General features: G+C 47.9%; 2 protein-coding genes across 4 annotated transcripts in view; one reads left to right on the forward strand and one right to left on the reverse strand.

Moving 5' to 3' along the window:
* Positions 1-2,269: 2,269 nt before the first annotated feature.
* Positions 2,270-4,985, forward strand: tmem170a (transmembrane protein 170A). Its single transcript, XM_068314106.1, has 3 exons — positions 2,270-2,461; positions 3,227-3,397; positions 4,156-4,985. Exons 1-3 carry the CDS (start codon positions 2,320-2,322, stop codon positions 4,284-4,286), a joined length of 444 nt encoding a protein of 147 aa, XP_068170207.1. The 5' UTR covers positions 2,270-2,319; the 3' UTR covers positions 4,287-4,985.
* A 3,508-nt stretch (positions 4,986-8,493) lies between these two features.
* Positions 8,494-27,742, reverse strand: part of ppp6r3 (protein phosphatase 6, regulatory subunit 3) — a 36,103-nt gene continuing 16,854 nt past the window's right edge. Inside the window, exons 7-25 of one of the 3 annotated variants that reach the window (XM_068314104.1) lie at positions 27,413-27,525; positions 27,070-27,183; positions 25,795-25,921; positions 24,751-24,903; positions 24,155-24,304; positions 23,930-23,994; positions 23,729-23,844; positions 22,813-22,898; positions 22,597-22,683; positions 19,985-20,031; positions 18,745-18,799; positions 18,310-18,440; positions 16,247-16,362; positions 15,954-16,149; positions 15,768-15,865; positions 14,339-14,561; positions 12,861-12,968; positions 11,082-11,150; positions 8,494-9,132 (exon numbers count right to left, since the gene is read on the reverse strand). In XM_068314104.1, coding sequence (XP_068170205.1) covers positions 9,081-9,132; positions 11,082-11,150; positions 12,861-12,968; positions 14,339-14,561; positions 15,768-15,865; positions 15,954-16,149; positions 16,247-16,362; positions 18,310-18,440; positions 18,745-18,799; positions 19,985-20,031; positions 22,597-22,683; positions 22,813-22,898; positions 23,729-23,844; positions 23,930-23,994; positions 24,155-24,304; positions 24,751-24,903; positions 25,795-25,921; positions 27,070-27,183; positions 27,413-27,525 — 2,106 coding nt within the window. In that variant the 3' untranslated portion in view covers positions 8,494-9,080. Of the gene's footprint in view, positions 9,133-11,081; positions 11,151-12,860; positions 12,969-14,338; positions 14,562-15,767; positions 15,866-15,953; positions 16,150-16,246; positions 16,363-18,309; positions 18,441-18,744; positions 18,800-19,984; positions 20,083-22,596; positions 22,684-22,812; positions 22,899-23,728; positions 23,845-23,929; positions 23,995-24,154; positions 24,305-24,750; positions 24,904-25,794; positions 25,922-27,069; positions 27,184-27,412; positions 27,526-27,742 lie in introns of all 3 variants that reach the window. The other 2 variants (XM_068314103.1, XM_068314102.1) reach the window with 2 other exon arrangements.

Raw genomic sequence — 27,742 nt, forward strand, 5'->3', positions numbered from 1 at the left:
GAGGCCGAGGACTAGTGAGCATCAGGGCCACTGTCCAGGATGAGACATCAAAAATCCAAGAGTACATCAGGAAGACGGCCCCAACAGATGAACTGCTCAGTGACTGCCTTAGACAGCAGAAACCTGAGGAGGAAGAGGAGGAGGAGGAGGAGACGACATGGAGGGACAAGCTCCTACACGGCATGTACCATCGTCAGATAGAGGAAGTGGCTGATATCAAGAAGACCTACCAATGGCTGAATAAAGCTGGACTGACAGACAGCACAGAGGCACTGATCATGGCAGCACAAGAACAGGCCCTAAGTACAAGGGCAATAGAGGCCAATATCTACCACAGTAGATCTGACCCAAGGTGCAGGCTATGTAAAGAAGCCCCAGAGTCAGTCCAGCATGTGGTAGCAGGGTGTAAGATGCTTGCCAGCTCAGCATACATGGAAAGGCACAACCAAGTAGCTGTGATAGTGTACAGGAACATCTGTACCCAGTATGGACTAGAAGTACCCAAATCCCAATGGGACATACCACCGAAGGTGGTTGAGAACAGCAAGGCTAAGATCCTGTGGGACTTCAGCTTCCAGACCGACAAACAGCTGCTGGCTAACAAACCGGACATAGTGGTGATGGACAAAGAGCAGAAGAGAGCAGTGGTGATAGATGTGGAGATTCCAGTGTGGTGGAAAGTTTTTAATACAATAAAATAATATAGTAAAACAATATCATCTAAGTGAACCAAAGATCTGGATTGTTGTGTGTGTCATATTATTCAGCTCTTGTGAAGGTGGCCCCAGGATGTCTCGAGGTCATGAAGACGCTGCATGAAAATAATTCCTGTTAGATCATATTTGGAAATGCTTGCATGACTGTGGGTCTCCTTGAAGAAGTTAGACACTGACAGAAGCAGCTAGCCAGATCATTTCAGACACTGTACCTGACATTAGAATGTATGTTTCTGCACAGGGTCATCCAGAGAATGTCTGCAGCAGATCCTCACAGGGGTCACGTGACTGATTATGTTATGTCATCAGAAAGTTTTGTGAAACTGTTGACTTGATATTTTTGGTAACGTCTGGAGGTCATGACGTACCAACCGAGAGCCGTAAAGAACTGGTTGAAAGCAGATGAGCTGAGGTTAATACCTCCCCCTAGTCACACCTTTAGGGTATAAAAAGAGATGTGATCCATTTTTTAGTTTGTACTTGAAGTTTTTTTAGTACCCAGAGTACTCTGCAACAACACACCGGAGGACTTCTTCATCGTCCCCAGAGCTCTCATCATGCTTAGATAAATATTTGTTGAACCTGTCTGTCTGTCAATATCATCGATGATGTTATTGGACTCATACTCAACGTATTGATGATATTATTGTACTGCTACTCAACCTATACATGATTTGAATGGACAAATAAATATCTTGTATTTTACACTGTCTCCTGTCCTTAAGAAAAACGAAACCCCACCACACCAGCTGATGCCAACATCAGGAAGAAGGAACACGAAAAGATTGAGAAATATCAAGGGTTGAAAGAACAGCTGCAACAGATGTGGAAGGTCAAGGTTAATGTGGTCCCCGTGGTAGTAGGAGCACTTGGGGCAGTGACCCCCAAACTGGAAGAGTGGCTCCAGCAGATTCCTGGAACAACATCTGAAGCCTCAGTCCAGAAGAGCGCAGTCCTAGGAACAGCTAAGATACTGACAGAACCCTCAGACTCCCAGGGGTCTGGTAGAGGACCCGAGCTTGAGGATGACACACAGATACCACCCCACAAGGGTGAGAGGGACATTTATATATATATATATATATATATATATATATATATATATATATATATATATATATATATATCAACCTATATATTTGAATAAGGTCACATGAAAGTCTCTGACGCTGTCACCAACTCCACCCAGTACCTGTCAATCAAGCGCCCAACCAATCACGACGCAGCTGCCAGAAGGAATCACGTGATCGCGTGAAACTTTCAGGTGAGCTTATTCAAATAAATAGGTGGGGGTATACTGTTATATCAAAGGAAAATGTATTAAAATATAATGAACTTGTATCATAAATATCATCATGATTTGTGGTCATGTTAGCCAGCAGAGAAGGCTTTGCTGACCCTGACCCCCCACCAGTGTTTAAACAAACCAGAACCAGAGTCCGTTTCCCTGTAGGTTAGAGAACAGCCGTTCCTGGGGCAGGTGAGCAGCGAGCCACAGGAGGGCAGTAATGAGCCTCCAGCGGCAGCAGCCCGACAAACCAAGAGAAGAAGAAGAGAAGGGAGGAAGAGGAGGAGGAAGAGGAGGTGTTGTGACGTTAGCCTGATGCTAGCTGCTGATGCTAGCTGCGACATGGAGGATCGGTACAGTGAGATCGGGTTCGTCCAGCAGATCCTGGGCCTCAATCTGGTTCCGAGGAGGAACGGGACCCACCGGGGGAACGACACCTCCCTCAGCGACTTCTCAGGTGGGCCGCGGGCCGCCGCTGGCCGGGGGGCGACCCACTGGGGGCCGGACGGGTAACTGGGGGGGGGGGGGGGTCACAGGGTACACCAGGGGGAACCTGTCCTCCAGAGGGCCGGTGAACACTGGTGAACCTGGTGAACCTGGTGAACACTGGTGAACCTGGTGAACACTGGTGAACACTGGTGAACCCTGGTGAACCTGGTGAACACTGGTGAACCTGGTGAACACTGGTGAACCTGGTGAACACTGGTGAACACTGGTGAACACTGGTGAACCAGGTGAACACTGGTGAACCAGGTGAACACTGGTGAACCAGGTGAACACTGGTGAACCTGGTGAACACTGGTGAACACTGGTGAACCAGGTGAACACTGGTGAACCTGGTGAACACTGGTGAACCTGGTGAACACTGGTGAACCTGGTGAACACTGGTGAACCAGGTGAACACTGGTGAACCAGGTGAACACTGGTGAACCTGGTGAACACTGGTGTTAGCACTAGTTACTAGTGGAGGTCACGGCCTGAAGCGTCTCAGCTGAGACGGAAGTGAACGTCACGGATGGATGGATGGATGGATGGACGATCGGTCGGTCTGTCACCACGTCCATCCCTCCTGTGTCCACGTGCTGACAGTTTGGGGGGTTGTGACGTCATGCAGTAGGTGTGGGTGTTGGGTCCTGTAGACGCTGGTGGTTCAGGTCTGGTTCTGGTGTCTCTACTGGTTCCAGTCAGGCTGACTAGCTGGTTTCTGTCCCCCCCCCCTCAGAGATGTGGTATGGGGTGTTCCTGTGGGCGGTGGTCTCCTCGCTGGTCTTCCACCTGCCGGCGGCACTCCTGTCCCTCGCCACCCTCTACCAGCACAGGAAGGCCCGCTTCACCCCCCTCGCCATCGCCCTCATGGGCATCCTGGGACCAGTTCTAGGTGGAGTCCTTACCAGTAAGTCACACGTCTGTCCAGTGGCCCACTGGCCCCCTCCAGCTGGGGCTGTTTCTTTTCCAGTCATAAATGTACAGAGCGGTGCAGTTGGTATCCATGGTGATGGAGCGTTCTAGTGATGTCACCGCTCTGACAGCAGCGTTTCCGTGTGAACATAGATGAAGGTTTTCTTCAGAGTAGAATCTGATCACCTGACAGGAAGTGTCCAAACGTCCATTTCTGTAAAGTTTATTGTCCAGCCTGAGACAAACTGCTCGAAGTTTATTCATCCAGGAGTGTGTGAGAAACCCTCTGTATACGGTAATATATCAGTACAGTATATATTAACTAATATATCAGTACAGTATGTATAAAGTAATATATCAGTACAGTATATATTAACTAATATATCAGTACAGCATAAAGTGTAATATCAGTAGAGTACACTAATATACCAGTACAGTATAGAGTATACTGTAATATATCAGTACAGTATAGAGTATACTGTAATATATCAGTACAGTATAGAGTATACTGTAATATATCAGTACAGTATAGAGTATACTGTAATATATCAGTACAGTATAGAGTATACTGTAATCAGTAAAGTATAGAGTATACTGTAATATATCAGTGTACTAAGCATCTGTTAATACGTGCCTTTATGGCTTCATTATGTTTCTCTTATGGAACTCATTGGTGTCTTAAACGCCCCCCTCCCCTCCCCGTCAGCAGCTATAAGATAAACGTCTGTCCAAACGTCTGCTGTCCCTCTGAAGGTGCTGCCATAGCGGGGGTGTACAAGGCAGCAGGGAAGAGGATGATCTCGCTGGAGGCTCTGGTCTTCGGTGTCGGGCAGTCCTTCTGTGTCCTCCTCATCTCCTTCCTGCGGGTCCTGGCCACCCTCTAGCAGGAAAGGCCCCCCTCCTCTGGACGGGGCCGAGTCCTGGAGAACCCGTGTGAAGGCCTCCAGTCCAGGACCTGGTGTCAGATGTTGGATCAGGGTGGAGTCTGACCTGTGGACACATAGGACAGCGAAGCGGCCACACACACACGGTTCCACCAGCTGCCCTGCCAGGATTCCCTCCAGAAACACGTCATTCTAACGGTTCCATATGAAGGCAGAACAGACCCCCATCGCCATGGTGACAGACCAACAACAGGGCGACTGACCTTCCTCAGGAGCTGAGCCGTGAAGACTTCAGACAGACCAGAGGAGGGGGGTGTGCAGGACTCTGGTCTTCCTCTTGTGGCCTTAAACTCTTTCCTACCTTTAACGTTGGGTTTATCTTCAGGTCAACTTTCTAACAATCTAAGCTGCTTCTTCAGTTTGGTCTGACCAGCTGTGTGTTCTGATATGTGTCCTTTTACATCAGCAATACACCTGAGGGGGGGGTTCCATCAGGTCAGACATTGATCAGGATAGTCACGACTAATCAGAGCCCACGACTACAGGCTCTCTGGCCTGTTGCTTTTAACTGTAGATCGTTTCTATTATTCTTTCACAATGAAATGACTTGTACCTATTTTTTGTGATTTCCAGGTCTTGGAAGCTTTTCTGATCAAATACCACTTTTATTTTTCTACACTAAATGTGTGCTTCAGCTGAGCTTGAGTCATGTGAGGTTCTTTGTCTAAAGTCTGTGGTATCAGCGCGTCGAGGCTGTTTCCAAGTCATTCATGCCACTTCCGACGGTGCAAAGGGAACGTATGAAGTTCTTATTAATAGTACACATCCTGTCACTAATCCAGGTGTTCAGTTCCATTTGAAGTAGGAGGGTTGTCACCTGCAGTACTGTTGAACCTCCACCGTCTCAGGAGTGGAGTGTCAGAAATCCTGGCTGTGGTGCCCCCGGCCCAGCAGCCGACCTTCATCAGTCACTAACGTCCAGAGCACCACCATGATGGGATTTCACTGAAGGCCCATCAGGAATCCCCTCAGCAGCACACAGAACACGGTGTTCATGTTGGCTGTCAGGATGAAGGTGCATCATATTCACAGGTGAACCGAAGCTTCATACACTGCTGTAGCTGAACATTAACCAATCACTGAACAGCCATTCCTCTACCGCTGAACGAGTCCAGACCAAGAATGCAGACATGACCGAGGCCGTGACATTACATAGGACTTTGGTTATGGTCTTTTTAAAATAAAGCTGTTAGTTTATTAAAAGATTTGGTATTTTGTAGCAGATGCTTTAAGTACTGCACTTGTTTGCTGTTGTCACCAAACCTTGGGGAGGACCTCCAAACGCCACGCAGAACTTGACACCGTCTAGCTGTGAGACCACAGCGCCACCCACTGCACCACGGTGAAGCAGATTTAGACAGCATGAAACACTGTTAACTTTAATAATCAGCATTCATTAGAAGAGGACATTAGCGCGTCATTCAGGAGTCACCATCGAGATTCAAGCCAGTTATTCACACTACAAGCATTGACAGTGATGAAATTTAGATTGAACACGAGGCCAGATATTGTCCAGGAGGTGAGATGATCGTACTTGTAGGGGTTGATCCACCAGATGGCGACAGTAGACACCTTGGACAGCCACCAGCACAGGTAGCAACAGTCTCAGAGGGATGCCCACACTTCCTTCTACCCAGAAACCTCTTCCAGGAGGACCCCAAGGCCTTCCCAGGCCAGCTCATAGACATAGTCTCTCCAACATGTCCTAGGTCTGCCTCAAGGCCTCCTCCCGGTAGGACATGCCCAGAACACCTCCCCAGGGAGGTGTCCAGGAGGCCGACCTGGTCAATCGTCTGCACACACCAACAAGCATCTCCTTTGTGAGTTTGAGGGTTGTGTCTGCCACAATCCAGCAGCTAGTTTAATTAATGGAGGTCAACCAGCAAACTGAATTACTATTTTCAGTTGTCAAATTTCTATTTCATTAAAAACAGTATATAATAAATCTTTCAAGCTTGAAGGAATGACAGCTTAAAATCTAGTGAGGTACTGCGCGCAGGACATGATTCCTGCTGACAGTCTCGTGTCTTATGAAAGAGAAGTGACATCTGAATGAGCCTCTCCTGGATGGATCTTTACAATGACCGAGAGACTAGTAGACATGTCATGTGGTTGACCTCATTGCCAAAGCCATTAGGATCATCGGTAAATAAATTCAGTACACCTTATTGCCAAAAGTGTTTGCTCAGCAATCCAGAAGGTTCAGTTTGGGTGTCAATTCTATGTCCACAGGTAAACCAATCACCTGGGCACACAGACCGCCTCCACAAACAAATGTGAAAGAATGAGTCGCCCTCATTGGATTTATTGCCCAGGTGACATTCTGTCCCTGTACCACCCTGAACCCACTAACTACCGACCTCCAAACTTCATGTCATCAGATGAGCAGTGTGTAGAGCCTGAAGGAATGGGTTTCCATGCTGGTAACCATCAGGCCCAACTGATAAATACCTTCAACCAGAGTCCAGACCCTCAGTGGAAGCTCCTTAAGCATTTAGAGGCTATTTCTATAAAAGCAGGATCTACTAAATATTGATGTAAATTTTGTGTTGGGGTGCCAAAATGTATGCACCAAATATTTACTGCACATCACTGTGTTCGTCCTGTATTTAACTGAAATTGCTGATTTAAACAGTGATTTATAAAGGAAAATTTGTAAAACTACCAGGGGTGCATGGAGCGCTCCCCCGAGTCTGAACAGGTATATTTATCTCCTGTTCTCACGGCCATCCCACTGGCCTGGTTAGTGTTTGGATGGGAGACCACCCAGGAAGCGATTTCTTTTGTGCCTGAGGCAGAGGGGGTTCGGAAGGACACCATGAACATCAGTCTTTTCTTGTGCCCTAAATTCATATGTAACAAACGTTCATTCACTGAATTGACCGCATAATAATTTTCCACTACTTATGTCCATGACAACCAGTGAGACCATAAGTCCATCACACGTGGATGGGAGAAAGGGTGTTGGAAGAGGGCCTCTGAATGAGATCAGATATTTAAATTCATCCCCAACTAAATCGTCCGGATACCGCTGTATTAAGAAATAAAAATTCATCAATAGAAGCTCCAGCGTTACAGCCACTAAGGGCGGTACTCCAACGCTCACCATGTTCTTCCTCCTTTTCCTGGATTGGATTTAATGGTGGTTTTTAGGGACTCGTTCATCCAGTCTCCACGGTGACAGTAAACTACAACTGTAACCACAAATGCTCTAGAACAGCTTGATGGACATCGGCGTCTCCGACCAGCAAACAGTCAAACACCAGTTGGACACTGGAGGCAAAGTGGGTGAAGTGTCCTGCCCAAGGGCACAAAAGAAGAGTGGCTGATGGACAGGATTCAAACCGCTAACCAGCCGGTTCTTGGCCGACCTGCTCTTCTGGAGTCACAGCTGCCCTGGCCTGTAAGAACCATGGAACTGAGCTGTGTTTGTGCAGGTCTCTGGATCCAGGGGCTCGGGGTATTTCCTGCTGCTCAACAGGTGTAAGCTATAAAATAGAGTGATCAGTAAAAGAAGTTCAACACCAGTAACAAAAGAGGTCCTGGAGCAAACATGATGAGGCTGATGTATCAGCCCAGGTTCAGCTGGTTGAGAAAGAACATCGGTCAGATGCATCGGTCAACGAGAAATAATCAACTGGTAAATAATCATGACTGAACAGTCGACACAGGAATAAACAATGAAAAACCTGGTAATAAATGAACTGATAATGTATAAACTGGTGATAAGTAAACTGGTAATAATGAATAAACAGGTAATATAAAATGAAGAAACTGGTAGTAATTGAGTAAATGGTAAACACATGAATAAACAGATAAATGAACTGGTAATAAACTAGTAATGAATAAACGGGTAATAAATCATGAAGAAACTGGTAATAACCAAGAAACTGGTAATAAATGAATAAACTGGTTAATAATGAAAGAACTGTTGATGAATAAACGGTCATGTGAATAAACTGGTAGCAAATAAACTGGTAATAAATAATGAATAGGTAATACTGAAAAAACTGGTAAATGGATAAACTGATAACTGATTATGAATAAACGGCTGATTAAAAAAAACTGGTTATAAATAAACTGATAATGAACTGCTAATAATAAAATGGTAATTGATGAACCTCAACATGTGAATAAACTGGTAATAAATAATGAAAAAAAGGGGTAATAAGTAAACGGTCAACATGTGACTAAGCTGGTAATAATGACTGAACTGGTAAATAATGGTTAAACTGCTAATGACTGAACTAGTGAACAGCTAAATGAAGTGGTGAATAGTAGTGTGCAGATGACTACATGAAGCATATCAGCTGGTGTGTTGTGTTGGCCTGCAGAACAGATCCAGCCAGTAACAGCCACCCAGTGGTGGACTGGTCACCAGATTCCCGTGGAGCCTTCTCATGTCTCTGTATACACTTTTCTTTTTATAAAATATTTTATTCATACAATCATTTCTTTACTATAGCAACATTACTATTTCATTTGAGTGGCAGGTATCAGTCACACATCACCTCATAAGAACAACAGGATAGAAACAAACGCTGAAAAAGCTTCTGTATACACTTGAGTTTGTCTCACATGTTCCTTCAGTTCATCCTGTCTGTACAACTGTCTGTCCGCCAGCTCTGAGCTGACGGGGGTATTGCTGGTCCTGGTGGTGGCGTGTGATCGGATCAGCACCGGCTGACCACTGGGGGGGACCCGGGGGGCCCCTGGCTGGCATCTGGGACACCTTCACACGGGCCCATTGACGGTTGGCTCTGAAGACACGACGCTCTGGTCCAGTCTGGAGACACAAAGACGGTGAAGGTGAACCAGAGGAGATGTGAGTGAACATCACTACAGTATCTGGAACAACACCTTCATTTCAGTCACAGCTCACATCAGATTTAATACCCTCGCCTATCCCATAACCCAGGAGGGTTGTTGGGGCACCACAGACGACCCTCAGCTGTCATGTGGTGTGTCTGAAGCTGCGTCCCTCTCCAGGTTGGATGTGTCTCTAAAGACTTGTTCATCCCAACAATCACATCTTACAGCTCATGAACATCAGAAATGCAGATGTCATGATGTCAAAAGGATTCCTCAGAGGACAGTCAAAGTCCTGACATGCTCCTTCAGGGTGCCTCGTTGGTGGAGCCTCCTCCATGGAGCTGCTCAGCAGACAGAAGTTCTCCAGCCTCTCCTAGAGACCTGACCAAAGCCAGTGGAGCAGCAGAAGACCTGGAACCACACCATCTGAAGGAGACTCCTACACGGGCTCTGGTCCAGGAGGGACCTGACACTGATCCCGTTTCTGGTCACATCTGTGCTGGTTCTCCATGGGCGTCTCCACTTCTCTCGTCATCCCTGTTGCTAGGTGACGACTTCCGGGAACATCTCTGATCCAGAGCTCTCTGAACATCATTCCGTTCATCAGTGATGTTCTGTGTCTTCTCCTTAAAGAGGGAGTCTGGACACCTGTCAGTCAGCAGAGTCCTCTGACTGTGGCAGTGTGTACTGAAACTGATTCGTGGTATTTATTTAACCTTGGTACAAATATTATAAATTTGAGATTCATTTTTGAGCTGTAGTATCAAGTCTAGAATAGAGTCACTGATAGGATGCTGAACGCGTCCACACGGTGCTGCTGTTTGGGATGCACCTGTTCCACACTGGTGATTCTAGTTTCACACACTCTGGGCTTGTGCTAGCCGATCGCTACTATGCCATAGGCGAAGTAAATTCGAGTGGCTACCAGGTTTTTAGTCTGTGGAGACACAGTGGCATTCTTATTTTTTATTTTTTGGACTCACAAAAATTCCGCTAGGCGGTGCGCATGTCGACAGAAATAACCAAAGTGACCCGAACGCTCCCGATCATTAAATATGCACTTGGGTCATGACCACCTCTCGTCCAATGAAAAAACAAGGATTCTATTTTTACAAGCTAAACCCGTCTATTGGTGTACGACTAGGCGAGGACGATCGATCAAAAGAAAATGAGAATAGAGTGTTTTATATTACATTTTGTGTTAAAATCCTAATTGAACAACAAATGGTGATGTAGAGAGGGGGGAGAAGTGGTGACAGACTGATCAGAAGGTCAATCCAAGGAGGAAGATTCTACAGAGGAAGAGGATGATCTTCCCATAGATCTGTCAAAGTCGAAGTGACATTCAGACTTTTAATTTTGGTATGTCTCATATCTTGCCAAGAATCAAATTTATTAAAATCAAAGTGTCTAAGTCAAAGTTAAAGTGTCTTCTAGTCTCAGTAAACTACCAGTAAACACTGAGTAATATTTAGTCTGACTGTATCTTCAGAGTGAATGAAGTTTTCAATGGTTGAATCTCACATTCATTCCTGCATAAAGTAGGACAGAAATAAAGAGAGTTCAGCTTCAACTGTTGGCTTTAGTGGGTTTTTGGAGGTAAACTGAACAGAAGATTTTGCCCTCAGAATGCAGGAAAACAACCGCATTTTCTAAAACATTTCCCGGGGGAGGGACAGTCTTGGACACAGAACGTGGCTTTTTGTGGCTTAGGGTTATTCTTTTACACTGAGCCACCGTGACTTAGTCATACTAGCTCCCAGGGCAAGCCCACCCACTGAACACCATGGCTCCTCTCCACCCTCTGCTTTATGCTGGGACTGGATGGATGAAGATGAATGGGATGGCATCAGCTCTGTGACGTCATCCTGGACTTTTTAACAGCTGGACTACTGAACAGAGGCTACGAGCAGCCGGCCTTACTTGGTCTCTATGGTAGCCATGTCTTCTAAAGGGCCGTTGGGGAGCTCCACAGCTGACCGACTCTTCTCACTGGAGACAGAACACATGAGAAAGAACATTCACCAGATCTCTAGCCTAGATCATTAGCATTAGCATTAGCATGGATTGATGTTCTTATAGAAGCTGTTGTTGGGTCATTCTAAGATGGGTCAACATGTCACTCCCAGAACGTGGTGAGAACCTGAGCAGTTCTCATGGAGCCTTCATAAAGAACATGCAGGACAACAAACACTGATGCTGCACCTCATTGGTTATCTGTGTGTGAGAATGTCAGGCCACGCCCTCCAACAGAACAAACACCTATCATGACTTCTATCTATTAACTACTATCACGCCAGGGGCCACAATCAGGGGCTCGTTGGGTCGAATCAACCTTTTGTTGTGACAGAACTCTGAGCAGGGGTGATGTTCCATTCAGTAGATCTGCTGAGGGTGTGGTGCCTCCACACTGTCCAGGACGCATTCAGGTAACATTAGGACCCACACCTGTGGCACAGGTGATGCATCGCTCCTGAGAAGAGAACTGATTTGCTGCACCAAGTAGAACCACGTTCAGCTCTAACCCAAGTCAGGGCCGGAGTACAGACCCAACCTGACCCTGACCCGGCTGGTCCAAACTGACCACTGAGGGGGAGGGTCACAGATGGCTGCATGGAAACTGATCAGACCATAGCCCTGGAGCTAACAGGCTACGTGTGCTAACACTCCCCTCTGGTGACAACAAAAACTCCTGACGCTGGAGGTTTAAAGTCCAGCCTCGGCCACGACTGGAGCTACCAGTCAGTCACTTTACCAACTGATCAGTGTGATCAGTGATTTCTGATGATTTACCCAGTAAACCAGTAGGAAACAGAGTGTTCATCAATAGTAATGTCCAACAGACAAAATAAGACAATGGACAATAATTGTGTGAAAGCTTAATGTAAATAAAGCATTTTAATGTGAATGGAAGTCATTTCTGTCAGTAGATGTTCATTTAACTTTCTGCAGAAACAAGGTGTCCGTTGCCCCTCCCCCCATGTCCAGGTTCTGGTCACGCCATCTGAATACTCCTAGAATCCCTCCTGGTGCTAATGCTAACCCGTTGCTAACAGCTGGTTGTGTCTGGTCTGTACTGAAGACATTTTCTTGTTCTGTTTCTCGTCCCACTGCATGACGTTCCTCTCTTTTCACCGTGTGGCGCCCTCCGCTGGACAGTTTGTGTATCGTCTGTTTTCCACGTTTTCTTCTGGATCTCAGGTTACACAACAACACATGTGAAGCAACTTGTACACACACCGATCGTGTGTGTGTGTGTTTGGGGGGGGGGGTGTTCTCAGATCAGATGGGAGAACCACATTGATGTAAACACATCACAGAGAGTTGGGTCATCCCTGAGGCCGTCTGGCGCAGCCATTCTCTGTTCATTTCAGTGTCTCATCAGCATCTACCCCCACAGTCCAGACAGACCTGTGGTGGGGGTGTGTTCATCAGGAACTGGTGGGTGTGTGTGTGTGTGTTCATCAGGAACTGGTGGGGGTGTGTGTGTGTGTTCATCAGGAACTGGTGGGGGTGTGTGTGTGTGTTCATCAGGAACTGGTGGGGGTGTGTGTATTCATCAGGAACTGGTGGGGGTGTGTGTGTGTGTGTTCATCAGGAACTGGTGGGGGTGTGTGTGTGTGTGTTCATCAGGAACTGGTGGGGGTGTGTGTGTGTGTGTTCATCAGGAACTGGTGGGGGTGTGTGTTTGACGAGTCTGACCCTGGTTTTGGACAGCAGGCTGCGGCTGCGCTGATGAAGCCTGAGTTCTCCGTGTCCACACACTCCACTACTGAACATGTCTCTGATGACACACTCTTGTCTTCATCACTGGAACACACAGGTACACAACACACACATGTACATTAATATCTCGTGAGATGACTCATAACAGTACCTCTCCCCACAGAAACACAGTCACATGTGAGGCATGCTGAACGGATGGAGCACACAGATGGAGGGTGGCGATGGGGGTGGGGGGCTATGACAGAAGGTGAAACAAGCACCACATGTACAGCAAATGGAGAAAGTCTCTGATTGGTTGGTGGCTGCAGAGCCAGCACACAGGCAGGCGTACAAACTGACACCGATTGGGTGGGATTGGTCCAGCCGTCAGTCTTGCTTCGTCTCAGAACCACCAATCATCCTGTTGAGGCCTCTAGACCCCCAGACATCTAACCTATGACGAGTTCTGCCCCCCTCCCACCGAACACCACCACTGACTGCCAGCAGAGAACATCGGCAATAAAGATTGAGTACAAGAACCAACATAACCATGGTGATAACAGAACAATAATGCTTTGATGTAAAGAATCAGCTCAGCTCTAGAAGAACGTGATGGGGGGGCCACGTCTCCTCTGTGCTGGGGAGGGTAACACTAAACACTGCTGGAGCAGGACGACTCCGCCCCAACGGAGGTGGAGTTTGCTATGGCAAACCGTCAGATCGGCCAATGATGTGGCCCCGCCTGAAGAGAGCCAGATCGCATTTGGACACTTGCTAAAAACAGTGTGAACAGTCGGCCCTGGAAATCAGATCTGACTGGAATCTGATTGGCTGCAGTCTGAACACAGCCTAAGAAAACCAGTCAAACCCCAGTTACGTAGATGTTACTGGTTTCCACTCATGTGCTCAGAACAATAAAGACTTAGCCTGGCGGTCTGTAATGATGGACCCCATCTGAAACTGGATGAACTGGAATCAAACTGTACTGGGACGAGACTTCAGGTAGAAACATGCAGAATGGAGGTGATGAAACAAACAGGAGCTGAAACCAAACAAGATCAGAACTGGAAAAGAAAAGTTGGTGGTGGACGTGACAGAAGACTACATCACGGCTGCAGGCTGATCTCTGATTGGCTGTACATACCGGTAAGATTTCAATACTCTGAGGAAGACCACACCCACAACGCACAGCAAGAGAGAGGAGGGGAAGCTCAGTTTGTCACAGGTGTTAACTCAGACAGACAGTTCATCATCAGCAAACAGACAGAAGGACAGGAGCCTTTAAACATGTCATCAGACAGCCAATAGCGTCAATGGTGACCAGTTCAACAGGGGGGGTTACAGTCGCCTTGAGGTCATGGACTTTAGTCTCGTGTTCATGGTTAGAAAAGAATAAAACCACTGTTTCATGTGTGTGTGTGTGTGTGTGTGTGTGTGTGTGTGTGTGTGTGTGTGTGTGTGTGTGTGTGTCGGACCTCTTGAACACGGCCGTCTCCGTCTTGGCGTCGACGGTGAGGCTGACGGTTTCTTTCATGGAGCCGTTGATGACCGTCTCTGTGATGCTGCGCTGCTCGCTGGGGGTCGTCTCCTCCGCTCTGGTACACTCACAGCCCTGGGGGGGGGCTGAGGAGGAGCAGGACGAGGAAGAGGAGGAGGAGGAGGAGGAGGACACGCTGGTGCCCAGCCAGCCATCACACTCTGTGGGGGGAGAGAGGGGTGACGCCACTGAGAGATCTAACCAAACACCTTTTTATGCACAAATCGTGCAAATAGTCTTACTTTGAAAAAAGTGCTTTGAAGAGCGGCACCAGTGACACAACTGTGTACAGTCCTGACAGGAGCCTATGGAAACCTTTTGGAGCTCACAGTCAATTCCATGAGCATGTTTTTGGTTTTTATGTGCAATAAAATACAATTTGGTCCATTTTCGAATTTGACTGTGTCTATTTTGCCCCAACATGTGGATATAGTAAGTTATAGGGAAATAATGTAGCTGAAATGTAGCTGAAGTTGTGCTGAAGATAAACATACCAAGCATGGGTCTGTTAAATCATTTTAATGTGGTAATAGACAAATATCTAAAGTACCAAAAAACGGCCACAACAGGTTAATAACGGGTCTAGAAACGTTTCAGAGACACACCTGAACCCACCTGACTACTGGAACCAATCACACAGGAACACCTGAGCCTCCAGCTCACACGGATCACCATCATCTAGTTCCTACTGGAGGGAGAACCTCCTCCTACTGGTGCTGCTGGAGGGAGAACCTCCTCCTACTGGTGCTGCTGGAGGGAGAACCTCCTCCTACTGGTGCTGCTGGAGGGAGAACCTCCTCCTACTGGTGCTGCTGGAGGGAGAACCTCCTCCTACTGGTGCTGCTGGAGGGAGAACCTCCTCCTACTGGTGCTACTGGAGGGAGAACCTCCTCCTACTGGTGCTGCTGGAGGGAGAACCTCCTCCTACTGGTGCTGCTGGAGGGAGAACCTCCTCCTACTGGTGCTACTGGAGGGAGAACCTCCCTCTACTGGTGCTGCTGGAGGGAGAACCTCCTCCTACTGGTGCTACTGGAGGGAGAACCTCCTCCTACTGGTGCTACTGGAGGGAGAACCTCCCTCTACTGGTGCTGCTGGAGGGAGAACCTCCTCCTACTGGTGCTGCTGGAGGGAGAACCTCCTCCTACTGGTGCTACTGGAGGGAGAACCTCCTCCTACTGGTGCTGCTGGAGGGAGAACCTCCTCCTACTGGTGCTACTGGAGGGAGAACCTCCTCCTACTGGTGCTGCTGGAGGGAGAACCTCCTCCTACTGGTGCTGCTCTGGCCTGTGCTCACTCTCCTTTACTGATTCCACACCAGTTACAGCACGTCTGCTCCTGCCTGTGGTTACATAATGTACATGTCTCACCTTCAGGCTGCATGGGGGCATTGACCCCCAGAGGGTCCACTGTCTCTATGCTGGTTTCCATAGCAACAGGAGAGTTGCATCTCAGGGGGTCTTTGGGGCTAAAAGAGAAGAATTTCCTTCATTGTTAAAAAAAAGGAGTTTGTGTGTGTGTGTGTGTGTGTGTGTGTGTGTGTCAGGGGGTTCTACCTGATGGGGGTGAAGTTGGAGAAGTCTGCCCAGCCGGTCTCAGAGTTGGAGGTGGCTGCGGGGGAGGAGCTCCACCCAGCCTCAGGGGGGCTGTCTGAGGAGGACGGGGCTGGGGGGCTGCTGGGGGTCAGAGCTGAAGCTGTGGACGTTCCCGTGTCCATGGGGATGTCGTCAAAGTTGGCTGTCCACACCGGGCCTGGAACAGACCAGCACACACACTGGAATCCAGAACCAGAGGCCGTGATTGTCTCCATTAACCAGTGGGTTAAACCAGCCCTCAGGGGGACCCCCACCTGCATCCACCTCCATCCTGTCATCAGGGGGGGGGTTGGACGCCTCAAACGGATCTCTCTTCACATCCTCCTCCTCTGAGTCGGTGCTCTCTTCACTGTCCGTGCTGCCTGAGCTCCTGAGATGGACACACACGGACACACACACACACACACACACAGTGAACATCTGGCTGCAGTGATGCGAAGGTTCACTGCTAACAACCTGAAGCCACATGCAGAGCGCTGGTGTAACCACTACTGTCCCTCATTTATTAAAGGTTTCAGAATAATAACCCTCAGAACGTAAAACGCTGTCCCGCGGTTCAGTTTCATCCTCCATTAAACTGGTGTGTGTGTTCTTTACACACTTTAGTGCTCTGCAGTGAAAACACTCTGAACACATTTATCATCAGTCCAGTGACGGACCTGAACGAACCCACTAACAGCTGCTTAAAGGAAACAGGACTAAGTCCTACAGCCTGCAGGGGTTCAAGGTTCAGTAGTTCATCACAGAGACCCGCCCAGTACTCTTCTGTATATTATTATTGATGAGCACAATATATTTTAATCAATTATTTATCACAACAACCGATAGATAAACAGATAAATATCATTTACGTTAATCCTCCCTGCTAACTGCTAATACTGTCAGGGTGTACTCACATGGGTCATGTGACCTGACAATTAGTACAGTGGTACCTCTACTTACGAACGTCCCTACCTACGAACGTCCCTACCTACGAACGTCCCTACCTACGAACGTCCCTACCTACGAACGTCCCTACCTACGAACGTCCCTACCTACGAACGTCCCTACCTACGAACGTCCCTACCTACGAACGTCCCTACCTACGAACGTCCCTACCTACGAACGTCCCTACCTACGAACGTCCCTACCTACGAACGTCCCTACCTACGAACGTCCCTACCTACGAACGTCCCTACTTACGAACGTCCCTACTTACGAACGTCCCTACTTACGAACGTCCCTACTTACGAACGTCCCTACTTACGAACGTCCCTACTTACGAACGTCCCTACTTACGAACGTCCCTACTTACGAACGTCCCTACTTACGAACGTCCCTACTTACGAAATTTTCTACTTATGAAACGCCTCAACAGGAAAATATTTCTTCTAGTTATGAAAGAAATTTCGAGTTACGAAAGGTAAAAATACAGTATGTGCTGACAATCGCAGCTCCCATAGGTTCCTGAACACAACACTCTCATAGCTGCTCTGCCATTGGCTTTTACCTAGTATCTTCCTGGCATCCCATTGGCTCAGAGGGACCTCTGTGTGGAGCTAGATCGGTGTTTATGCAGCGTCCTCGTCATTCGGCCCTCGACCCATGAGGTCTTCTGATAGTTTTAGGTAAATATATTAACTTTTAGAGTATTCACTATGGACCCCAAGAAAGTGACGAAGAAAAGAGGAAAAGAAAAGACGAAGAAAAGAGTTTTTTTGTCCGTACAAACAAATCAAGAGATGATAGAAAAGCCTGAAAAAGGGATGCGTTTGGTTGATCTCACCAAAGAATATGGCCGTAATGCATCTACAATCACCACGTTATTAAAACTAAAGGAAGTTTAAGGAGTTTAAGGCGTCGCGTGGGTGGTTGGAGAAGTTCAGAAGGAGGACTGGAATTCACTCTGTTGTTCATGGGGGGGCAAGACGGCATGAACCAAAGAGGGCAAAAAACAATGAGGACAGCTGTTAAAAGGTAAATGACCAGCATTTTTATTCTTTATTCTATTCTTTGTTTTTTACGTTATACACAACTCTCATTTATTGTGTAATAATCTAATTGTAACATGTATTTGTTACATGTTTTGATGCATTTTTATGCTTTATAAAACATTTATGTCTGAATTTTGGGGGGCTTGGAACGGATTAGGGCATTTGCATTGAAAAAGCGTCTCGACTTACGAAATTTTCTACTTACGAAATTTTCTACTTACGTAATTTCTTCCAGAACCAATTAATTTGGTAAGAAAGAGGTACCACTGTATTCCTGAGGGATTCCAGGATGGTGACCGAACTCCGGCCACAGCAACATGAACCGTTGTGTGTGAAGAACTGACCTGGGGCGTCTCTGTGCCTCTGGTGCGAAGGTCACGTCCTTCTCATCCCAGATGTCCTCCTCGTCCGAACCAGCATCTTCAAACTGCTGGATTTTCTCCTTACAGCGAGCCTCAAACAGCGCGATGTTGGCCTGAGGAGACACCACAGCACACACACCTTCAACACACACCTTCACACGACTGGAAGGCATGAAGACGAGTCAGTGCACCACAGCTGCACCCCACATGTACGTGTGAATACATCTGTCTAACACACACACACACACACACACACACACACACACACACACACGGCTGCACAGAAAAAACACATTCTGGGGTCTGAGATTGTGTTTCAGGTTTTGTTTGTATTGTGATCAGATTCTAAACAGGAAATAATGCAGTTCAACTGGTAATTTATTGACCACACATGAAATAAAAATCAACAATACTCACACTTTCATTTGTATTCAGTGAAAAATTGATGTCTGATATTCTATCAAAGGGAATACTGCAGGGTGACAGAGAACAGAGTTCAGTTCAGTTAGGGCTCATTAACAGTCAGCAGTGAAACACACATGTTCTATCAGTGACACGTCTGTGACACGGCTGCTCTCCACACGCAGACTGAGTGGATCACACGGCAGAAACACACAGGCTGCGTCTGTAGAACAGACTCACATCTGTCTTCAGGTTTACTAGATTTATATTAGCAATAAATACCGTTTCTCTTCTGTTTGCATTGTGTTTGAGTTGAATAAATCTACACTGTACATGCGCGCGCACACACACACACACACACACACACACACACACGTGAGCGTAGAGACCAGTGGGTCCCTTACATCTGACCATGACACATTCTTCATTCCATTCAAACATTAGTTTATAATTACTTGGTAACACATAAATCATGTGGATCCACTGAACTGTCATTAACTGGTGAAACAAATCAGACTTCATTGATTTAATGTAGTTCTGATCAATTAACTGCAGAAATGATGAATACATTTTTAATTTTTAAGATTGTCAGGTTGAATGAACCGACCAGACTTTTAATAGATTCATCCCCCAGAACAACAAACAACATGAACAATACTCACAACTCTGAACCCCCCCCAAATAACACAAGAGACAGAGCACAGATCATTAAAGCTGGTGTTGTGTTTAAATGAAGCTGACAGTGGGCCACGTTCCATACTGGTTTGTTACACACAGGGTAGATGATCCATCACACTGGTTCTCTGAGTAGAAAACATCTTATTAGTGTCATCAGTGTAAAGGTCATGTGACAATGTGGTCATGTGACCAGTCGTGTGACCGTTCTACTGTTGTGGATAAACCTATTAGTTCTTTGCTTATTTGTCTTATGAATAATTGAGTTAAATAAATGCACTGATACACAAACAACAACACGTATGTAATCAGGAGCTGGAAATATGAACATTTATGTTACTGCAGTTTAAATGTGTGTTTCCCAAACCAGAGGTTTAACATGTCTGATGAGCAGAGGTCAGTCGTGTTTACTCGTGTTCAGCTTCGACCGCCACGAAGACAAGAACACCTGTCCTTGTGACGGGGGGAGTTCTGTATTTACTGAATGAAAACGAAACACCAGCTTTGACATGTGTCAGTGTCTGTCCATGATGTCACACAGGAACATGAAGAACTCCCGTCAGGCGGGATGAATACTCACTCCACAACATCGTCCTGACCAGCAAACTCTTCGTCATTGAAGCCGAACTGCTCAATAAAATTGGACGTCATTTGTTGCATCTGATAATCAGAAAAGGCCTGGCAGAACCCAGGACCAACGACAATCACACAGTCTGGCTACACACAGCGGTTATCACTGTACGACACACAGTCACTGACGTACGACACACAGTCACTGACGCACGACACACAGTCACTGACGCACGACACACAGCCACTGACGCACAGTCACTGACGCACGACACACAGTCACTGACGCAAGACACAGTCACTGACGCACGACACACAGTCACTGACGTACGACACACAGCCACTGACGCACGACACACAGTCACTGACGTACGACACACAGCCACTGACGTACGACACACAGCCACTGACGTACGACACACAGCCACTGACGTACGACACACAGCCACTGACGTACGACACACAGTCACTGACGTACGACACACAGTCACTGACGTACGACACACAGTCACTGACGTACGACACACAGTCACTGACGTACGACACACAGTCACTGACGTACGACACACAGTCACTGACGTACGACACACAGTCACTGACGTACGACACACAGTCACTGACTTACGACAGTCACTGACGCACGACACACAGTCACTGACGTACGACACACAGCCACTGACGCACGACACACAGTCACTGACGTACGACACACAGCCACTGACGCACGACACACAGTCACTGACACAGTCACTGACGTACGACACACAGTCACTGACGTACGACACACAGTCACTGACGTACGACACACAGTCACTGACGTACCACACACAGCCACTGACGTACGACACAGTCACTGACGCACGACACACAGTCACTGACGTACGACAGTCACTGACGTACGACAGTCACTGACGTACGACACACAGTCACTGACATACGACACACAGTCACTGACGTACGACACACAGTCACTGACGTACGACACACAGCCACTGACGTACGACGCAGTCACTGACGTACGACACAGTCACTGACGTACGACACACAGTCACTGACGTACGACACACAGTCACTGACGTACGACACACAGTCACTGACGTACGACACACAGTCACTGACGTACGACACACAGTCACTGACGTACGACACACAGTCACTGACTTACGACAGTCACTGATGCACGACACACAGTCACTGACGTACGACACACAGCCACTGACGCACGACACACAGTCACTGACAGTCACTGACGTACGACACACAGTCACTGACGTACGACACACAGTCACTGACGTACGACACACAGTCACTGACGTACGACACACACTCACTGACGTACGACACAGTCACTGACGTACCACACAGTCACTGCCGTACCACACAGTCACTGCCGTACCACACACAGTCACTGACGTACCACACACAGTCACTGACGTACGACACACAGTCACTGACGTACGACACACAGTCACTGACGCACGACACACAGTCACTGACGCACGACACACAGACACTGACGTACGACACACACACACTGACGTACGACACAGTCACTGACGTACGACACACAGCCACTGACGTACGACACACAGTCACTGACGTACCACACACAGTCACTGACGTACCACACACAGTCACTGACGTACCACACACAGTCACTGACGTACGACACACAGTCACTGACGTACGACACACAGACACTGACGTACGACACACACACACTGACGTACGACACAGTCACTGACGTACGACACACAGCCACTGACGTACCACACACAGTCACTGACGTACCACACACAGTCACTGACGTACCACACACAGTCACTGACGTACCACACACAGTCACTGACGTACCACACACAGTCACTGACGTACCACACACAGTCACTGACGTACGACACACAGTCTGATGTTAAAACAGAACAAATGTTTTACAGTTTACAGATAATTCATTCTTTTGTAACGATGAGACTCTAGTAACACTTTAATTCACTGATGCTGACTGTCACACAATGATGACCCATAGTCACACAGCGTCCTTCAGAGCAACACTGGTGTGTGTGTGTGTGTGTGTGTCTGAAGGAGGCGTGTGTGTGTGTGTGTCTGAAGGAGGTGTGTGTTTGTGTGTGTGTGTCTGAAGGAGGCGTGTGTGTGTGTGTGTGTGTGTGTGTCTGAAGGAGGTGTGTGTTTGTGTGTGTGTGTCTGAAGGAGGCGTGTGTGTGTGTGTCTGAAGGAGGCGTGTGTGTGTGTGTGTGTGTCTGAAGGAGGCGTGTGTGTGTGTGTGTGTCTGAAGGAGGCGTGTGTGTGTGTCTGAAGGAGGCGTGTGTGTGTGTGTGTGAAGGAGTCGCGTGTGTGTGTGTGTGTGTGTGTGTGTGTGTGTGTGTGTCTGAAGGAGGCGTGTGTGTGTGTGTGTGTGTGTGTGTGTGTGTGTGTGTGTGTGTGTGTGTGTGTGTGTGTGTGTGTGTCTGAAGGAGGTGTGTGTCTGAAGGAGGTGTGTGTCTGAAGGAGGTGCGTGTCTGAAGGAGGTGCGTGTCTGAAGGAGGTGTGTGTCTGAAGGAGGTGTGTGTCTATGGGTCTGCTGGCAGCGCGGTGACTGTGCACGTCTACTAGTGCACGCCTTACTTGTTGTAAAGAGGAGTCCTGGTGAAAGCCACTGTCTTTAAAGTCCACCTCGTCGTCACTGGCTGAGTGGATGTGGTGTGTGTTCACCTGCACACAGGGTCATTAGGGTCATCAGTCTGACCCACACACAGTGTGTATTCACAACACACTGCACTACAGAACCATGACATCACCATCAGGGTGTGATGTCGCGCATGCAGCTCTGAGGTCACTCACCAGGTCAACAGTGTTTCTCTTGTTGGTGTCGGCCAGCGGCCCCGAGATGAAGGCCTCCCACCGCTCTCTGTCCTGAGCTGGGAGCTCTGACACACACACACACACACACACACACACACACACACACACACACACACACACACACGGTAAATACAACAGAAATGTGCTGAGTGGAGTCGAGTGACTAACAATGTACTTCCAATATGACAGCCAATCAGGGACTGGATCAGAACATTCTGTCAGATCAGTGTGTGTGACCATCGGTGTGTGTGACCATCGGTGTGTGTGACCATCAGTCTAGTGGTCGTTAACAGGTGCGGTGCTGCCCTCTAGTGGTCGTTAACAGGTGCGGTGCTGCCCTCTAGTGGTCGTTAACAGGTGGTGCTGCCCTCTAGTGGTCGTTAACAGGTGCGGTGCTGCCCTCTAGTGGTCGTTAACAGGTGGTGCTGCTCTCTAGTGGTCGTTAACAGGTGGTGCTGCCCTCTAGTGGTCGTTAACAGGTGGTGCTGCTCTCTAGTGGTCGTTAACAGGTGGTGCTGCCCTCTAGTGGTCGTTAACAGGTGCGGTGCTGCCCTCTAGTGGTCGTTAACAGGTGCGGTGCTGCCCTCTAGTGGTCGTTAACAGGTGGTGCTGCTCTCTAGTGGTCGTTAACAGGTGGTGCTGCTCTCTAGTGGTCGTTACCACTGACGTGTTTCTTCATGTTGTTTCTGAGTTCAGAGTTAAACCATTTTCTCCAGTTAACCCCTAAACTGCTGCTTTCTCTTAAGCACAGCTAGCGTGTTGGTGCTGGTTTATACCAAACGGCCCCCACCAGGACCCAATCATGTGACACTGACTTCAGGATGAAGCTAGAGTGGCGCGCTGGGGGCAGAGGCCTTCGTGTGTGTGTGTGTGTGTGTGTGTGTGTGTGCGCTACCAGAGACACGCTGCTGTATCTCTGCTCCGTTGGGGCCTTTGTCACAGTTATGAACGATGGAGTTGGCTATTCTGGTCAGGTGACCCATGTAACCTCGCCGCCGACCCCCCTCCACTCTGAAAGACACATCAAAGGAATGATGAGCACCAAAACCATGATGTCATGAAGGGTGTGGCGGTGCCCCCCACACAGAATACTCACTGCTCCTTCTCATTGGAGCTCCAGGCATCAATGATTCTCTGAATGAACTGGCACTTCTGAAACAGCTGGTGAGAAAACATAAAGAACGTTAAGTGTGTGTGTGTGTGTGTGTGTGTGGCTCTGCAGTGCACTGGCGTCACGCCTAGAGTGTCCCCCGCCTCACGAACTAACCCAGTGGGTGAAGTGGTGACAGAATGAATGTACTGTTCTGGTGCTCTGACTCACGTGTCTGATGAGGATGCTCTCCCTGGGGGGCTCTGGTTCTGCCTCTGGCTGCGAGTCAGTGCGGGCGGGGGGCATTGCCAGAATCATGGCCGTGCAGATTTCCACCTGAATGTGAAGGAAGTTGTTCCAGATGTATTTGAAGTACATATCCTGTGGAGTGAACAGACGACACGTCAGTCAGAGCGGTGAACACGATGAACATGATGGTGACCACAGGTAAAGAACATCACAGCTACCAGCTGTTCACTTATCAGACATAATCATGTGACACTAGATAACCAATAACCGCTGACCTTCAGATCAGATGGGTTTCATTGTAAAGCTGTTTACGGTAACTTCATTCTACGTGTGAACTCTGGTGAGTTTAGTCGACTAAACCTTGAACTGTAACCCAGAGTGTGTTGTTGGGTCACACAGACAATCCAGCTGGGACCCGTGTCATGTCATGTCATGTAACGTCATGTGAAGATGTATTAGGACCCACATGAAACGTGTCATGTCATGACATTCCCCACAGACACACAAAGACCAGGAGGATGAGACTCCTGGACCACACCTGTCCAAAGCTCTCAGGTGTGACACGTGCACAGACTCACTAGTATGACTCCCAGTGTGTTGAGGTTAATCAGTTCTGTGTTGATGGTGTGTGTGTTGCTCTGCAACAAGCTGGCCACCAGTCTGACCACGTTGAGTCTGGTGTTGCCCACAGGAGGATCCAGCACCCCCCAGGTGGTCTTCATCACGTTCCTCTGTTGGTTCAAAGGTACAAACACAAACACATCATTAACAGAGAGCCAATACACACACAGCATCAGTCTGAACGACTCCACTGGGCCGATACCATTGGTCTGTTTCAACCTGGTCACCTCAGCAGGAACTTCATCTGACACACAACTACAAACCTTCAGGTCACACCTGCTAGTGTGAGCAGATTAAAGGCATTAATGGTGGCAACAAGGCTAAACTTTAAAGGAAATTCATTCTAAATCTACTGGAGGAATGAAATACAGTTGAAGGTGATTCAGACTGTTTAAATCAATCCACTGGACCTGAGGAAGTTCTTGAAGACGCTTCTCCTCTCATTCAAGAGGCTTCTTCAGTTCTTTTTAAACAGCGTTGGAGAACCGTGACCTGGACCTATTGACAGGTGACCCCAAAAAAATCCGTGACGAAGACCATCAACGTCAAGAAGCCCCACAAAGAAGGAGTCCTGGAAGGTTTCAGCCAAGTCCAAGAACGTCTGTGCAGCTTGTTGTGAGGAAGGCACTCCCGACTAAATTCTCTTTGCACGTTTACTGTATTTTCATTCTTCAGTAGAATTTTAGAATGGATTCCCTGTCTTTGTACTTTATTCTGGCTGACATCATTCACTTTAATGCATTTAATCTGAAAAAACCCACAAACAGTTTAGTTACCAGCTGCTAAAGGGTGTATACATTTTTGGGACACATTAGGTACGACTAATACTATGTGAAAGTCAGTGGGTGTGAAGAAATGCTGAAACCTGATGCAGCAATGGTTTACAGAATATAAAACATTATATTTATCAATTTACAAAATTCAAAAGAGCACATTGAAGAAAAAGCTAAATAAACAGTATATAAAATAAAAAAGACACTTGTGTTTTCTCAAGCTTTTACCTTGGGGGGTTCCAGTAGCAGCTGGTTGAAGTCTTTGAGTCGAGGTCTCACAGCCTCCAGGATGCTGTGGTTGACGGCGAATGAAGGGTGAGACATCCCTGGGGGGCATTCCATGTGGCCCTCAAAGCTACAGCAACAGAAGAACAACGTCATGAGACACACAGCAGAGTCTCTCCTGGACGGGTCCTAACACTGAGGACACCAGTCTGCTCCAGTCTGCTCCAGTCTGCACCAGTCTGCACCAGTCCGCACCAGTCTGCACCAGTCCGCACCAGTCCGCACCAGTCCGCACCAGTCCGCTCCAGTCCGCTCCAGTCCGCTCCAGTCCGCTCCAGGTGGGAACAATGTGACCAGATAAATCTTTACATTTGTTTAGAGAAGAGATCCAACTTCAGTGGAAGTCGATCAAACGTGGCCCAATATTGATCGATTGGTTATTGTGAACAGATTACTAATCCCACTGCAAACACGTGTTTCCAACAGCCAATGAAAAACAAGGTGGGACAGACGACAGATGAGCTGTCAAAGCAACAACTACAACATGGTGAGAGCTGATGCTTTCACTAGGGTGGGGGCGGCTGACGAACCGGTCCCACAGCAGGTCAAGTGTGTGACAAACACCCCCTGTGGTGTGACCGTCAAACAAACACCCCCTGTGGTGTGACCGTCAAACAAACACCCCCCTGTGGTGTGACCGTCAAACAAACACCCCCCTGTGGTGTGACCGTCAAACAAACACCCCCCTGTGGTGTGACCGTCAAACAAACAACCCCTGTGGTGTGACCGTCAAACAAACACCCCCCTGTGGTGTGACCGTCAAACAAACAACCCCTGTGGTGTGACTATCAAACACCCCCCTGTGGTGTGACCGTCAAACACCCCCTGTGGTGTGACCGTCAAACAAACACCCCCATGTGTTGTGACCGTCAAACAAACACACGTCTTCAGTCTGTAGTGTGTCCCAGTTTGAAGTCACAATGAAAACTAATGGGGGGGTCATCTGATGATAAAGCATGCACACACTAACACACACACATTAATGGTGTGTTCATTATTCATCTAATAAGCAGCATTTATTCTGTTTCATGAACTCTGACCATCAGTCCAGTGAACTCGTTCAGATCATCCGTGTGTTTACAGCTGTGTGTCTGATCTCTGTTCCGTTCACAGCATTCTGTTCTCCTGGTTCACTCTTGTCAATAAAAGTCATTAGTCAGTGAGGAACTGGTCCTGTCAGCTCCAACAGCTTCACCAAAGGCAACGGGTCCCACTTACGCTGGTCTCCTGGTCTCAAACAGCGTGAGGAGGATCTGGATCACACTGACGATCGCCGACTCGTTCTTCTCCTTGTCGAAAATATTAGACAGCAGCTGCTCCACCGTCTCCTGCCTGGGGGATGGAATGAAGACCAGAGAAGAGCTCTGACAGGCCGTGTGTTTGGAATAAGCAGGTTATCACAAACATGTTTAAAAAAATGAATAGTGAGCCAGACAGGTCATCTGTTTGATGTACTGAAAAAGGAACATTTAATTCTCTCAGCATGTTGAAAACTGTCATCAGAAGTCAGGCCCTGTGACCTGATCTCAGTGTCTGGTGAGGTTGTGAACTGAGTTCTTACTTTTCCAGCGTGGCCAGAAGGGGGTCGGGCTCTGAGCAGCCCTGGACCTGGAACATCTGGTCTCTGCTCAGCCTGATGATCTCACACAGGGACTGGGAGGCATTGGAGTGTCTCTGTCAGACAGAAAGGAGAAGAACAATGACTCACCTGGATTCATCATTTTGTGTGTTCAGTTTTTCAATCTCAGATAGTTAATAGATGATCAATATTCTGAATTGCATCCATTTAGTGAAAGCCTCACATCTGACGACCGACACGCTGACCTCGACCAGGCCTACGCATCGGGAAGCTCTGGAAGAATTTCTGGAAAATCCATCTCCTTCTCAGTTC

This window comes from Antennarius striatus, chromosome 4 (genome assembly GCF_040054535.1).
Source record: "Antennarius striatus isolate MH-2024 chromosome 4, ASM4005453v1, whole genome shotgun sequence".
NCBI classification, from domain to species: domain Eukaryota; kingdom Metazoa; phylum Chordata; class Actinopteri; order Lophiiformes; family Antennariidae; genus Antennarius; species Antennarius striatus.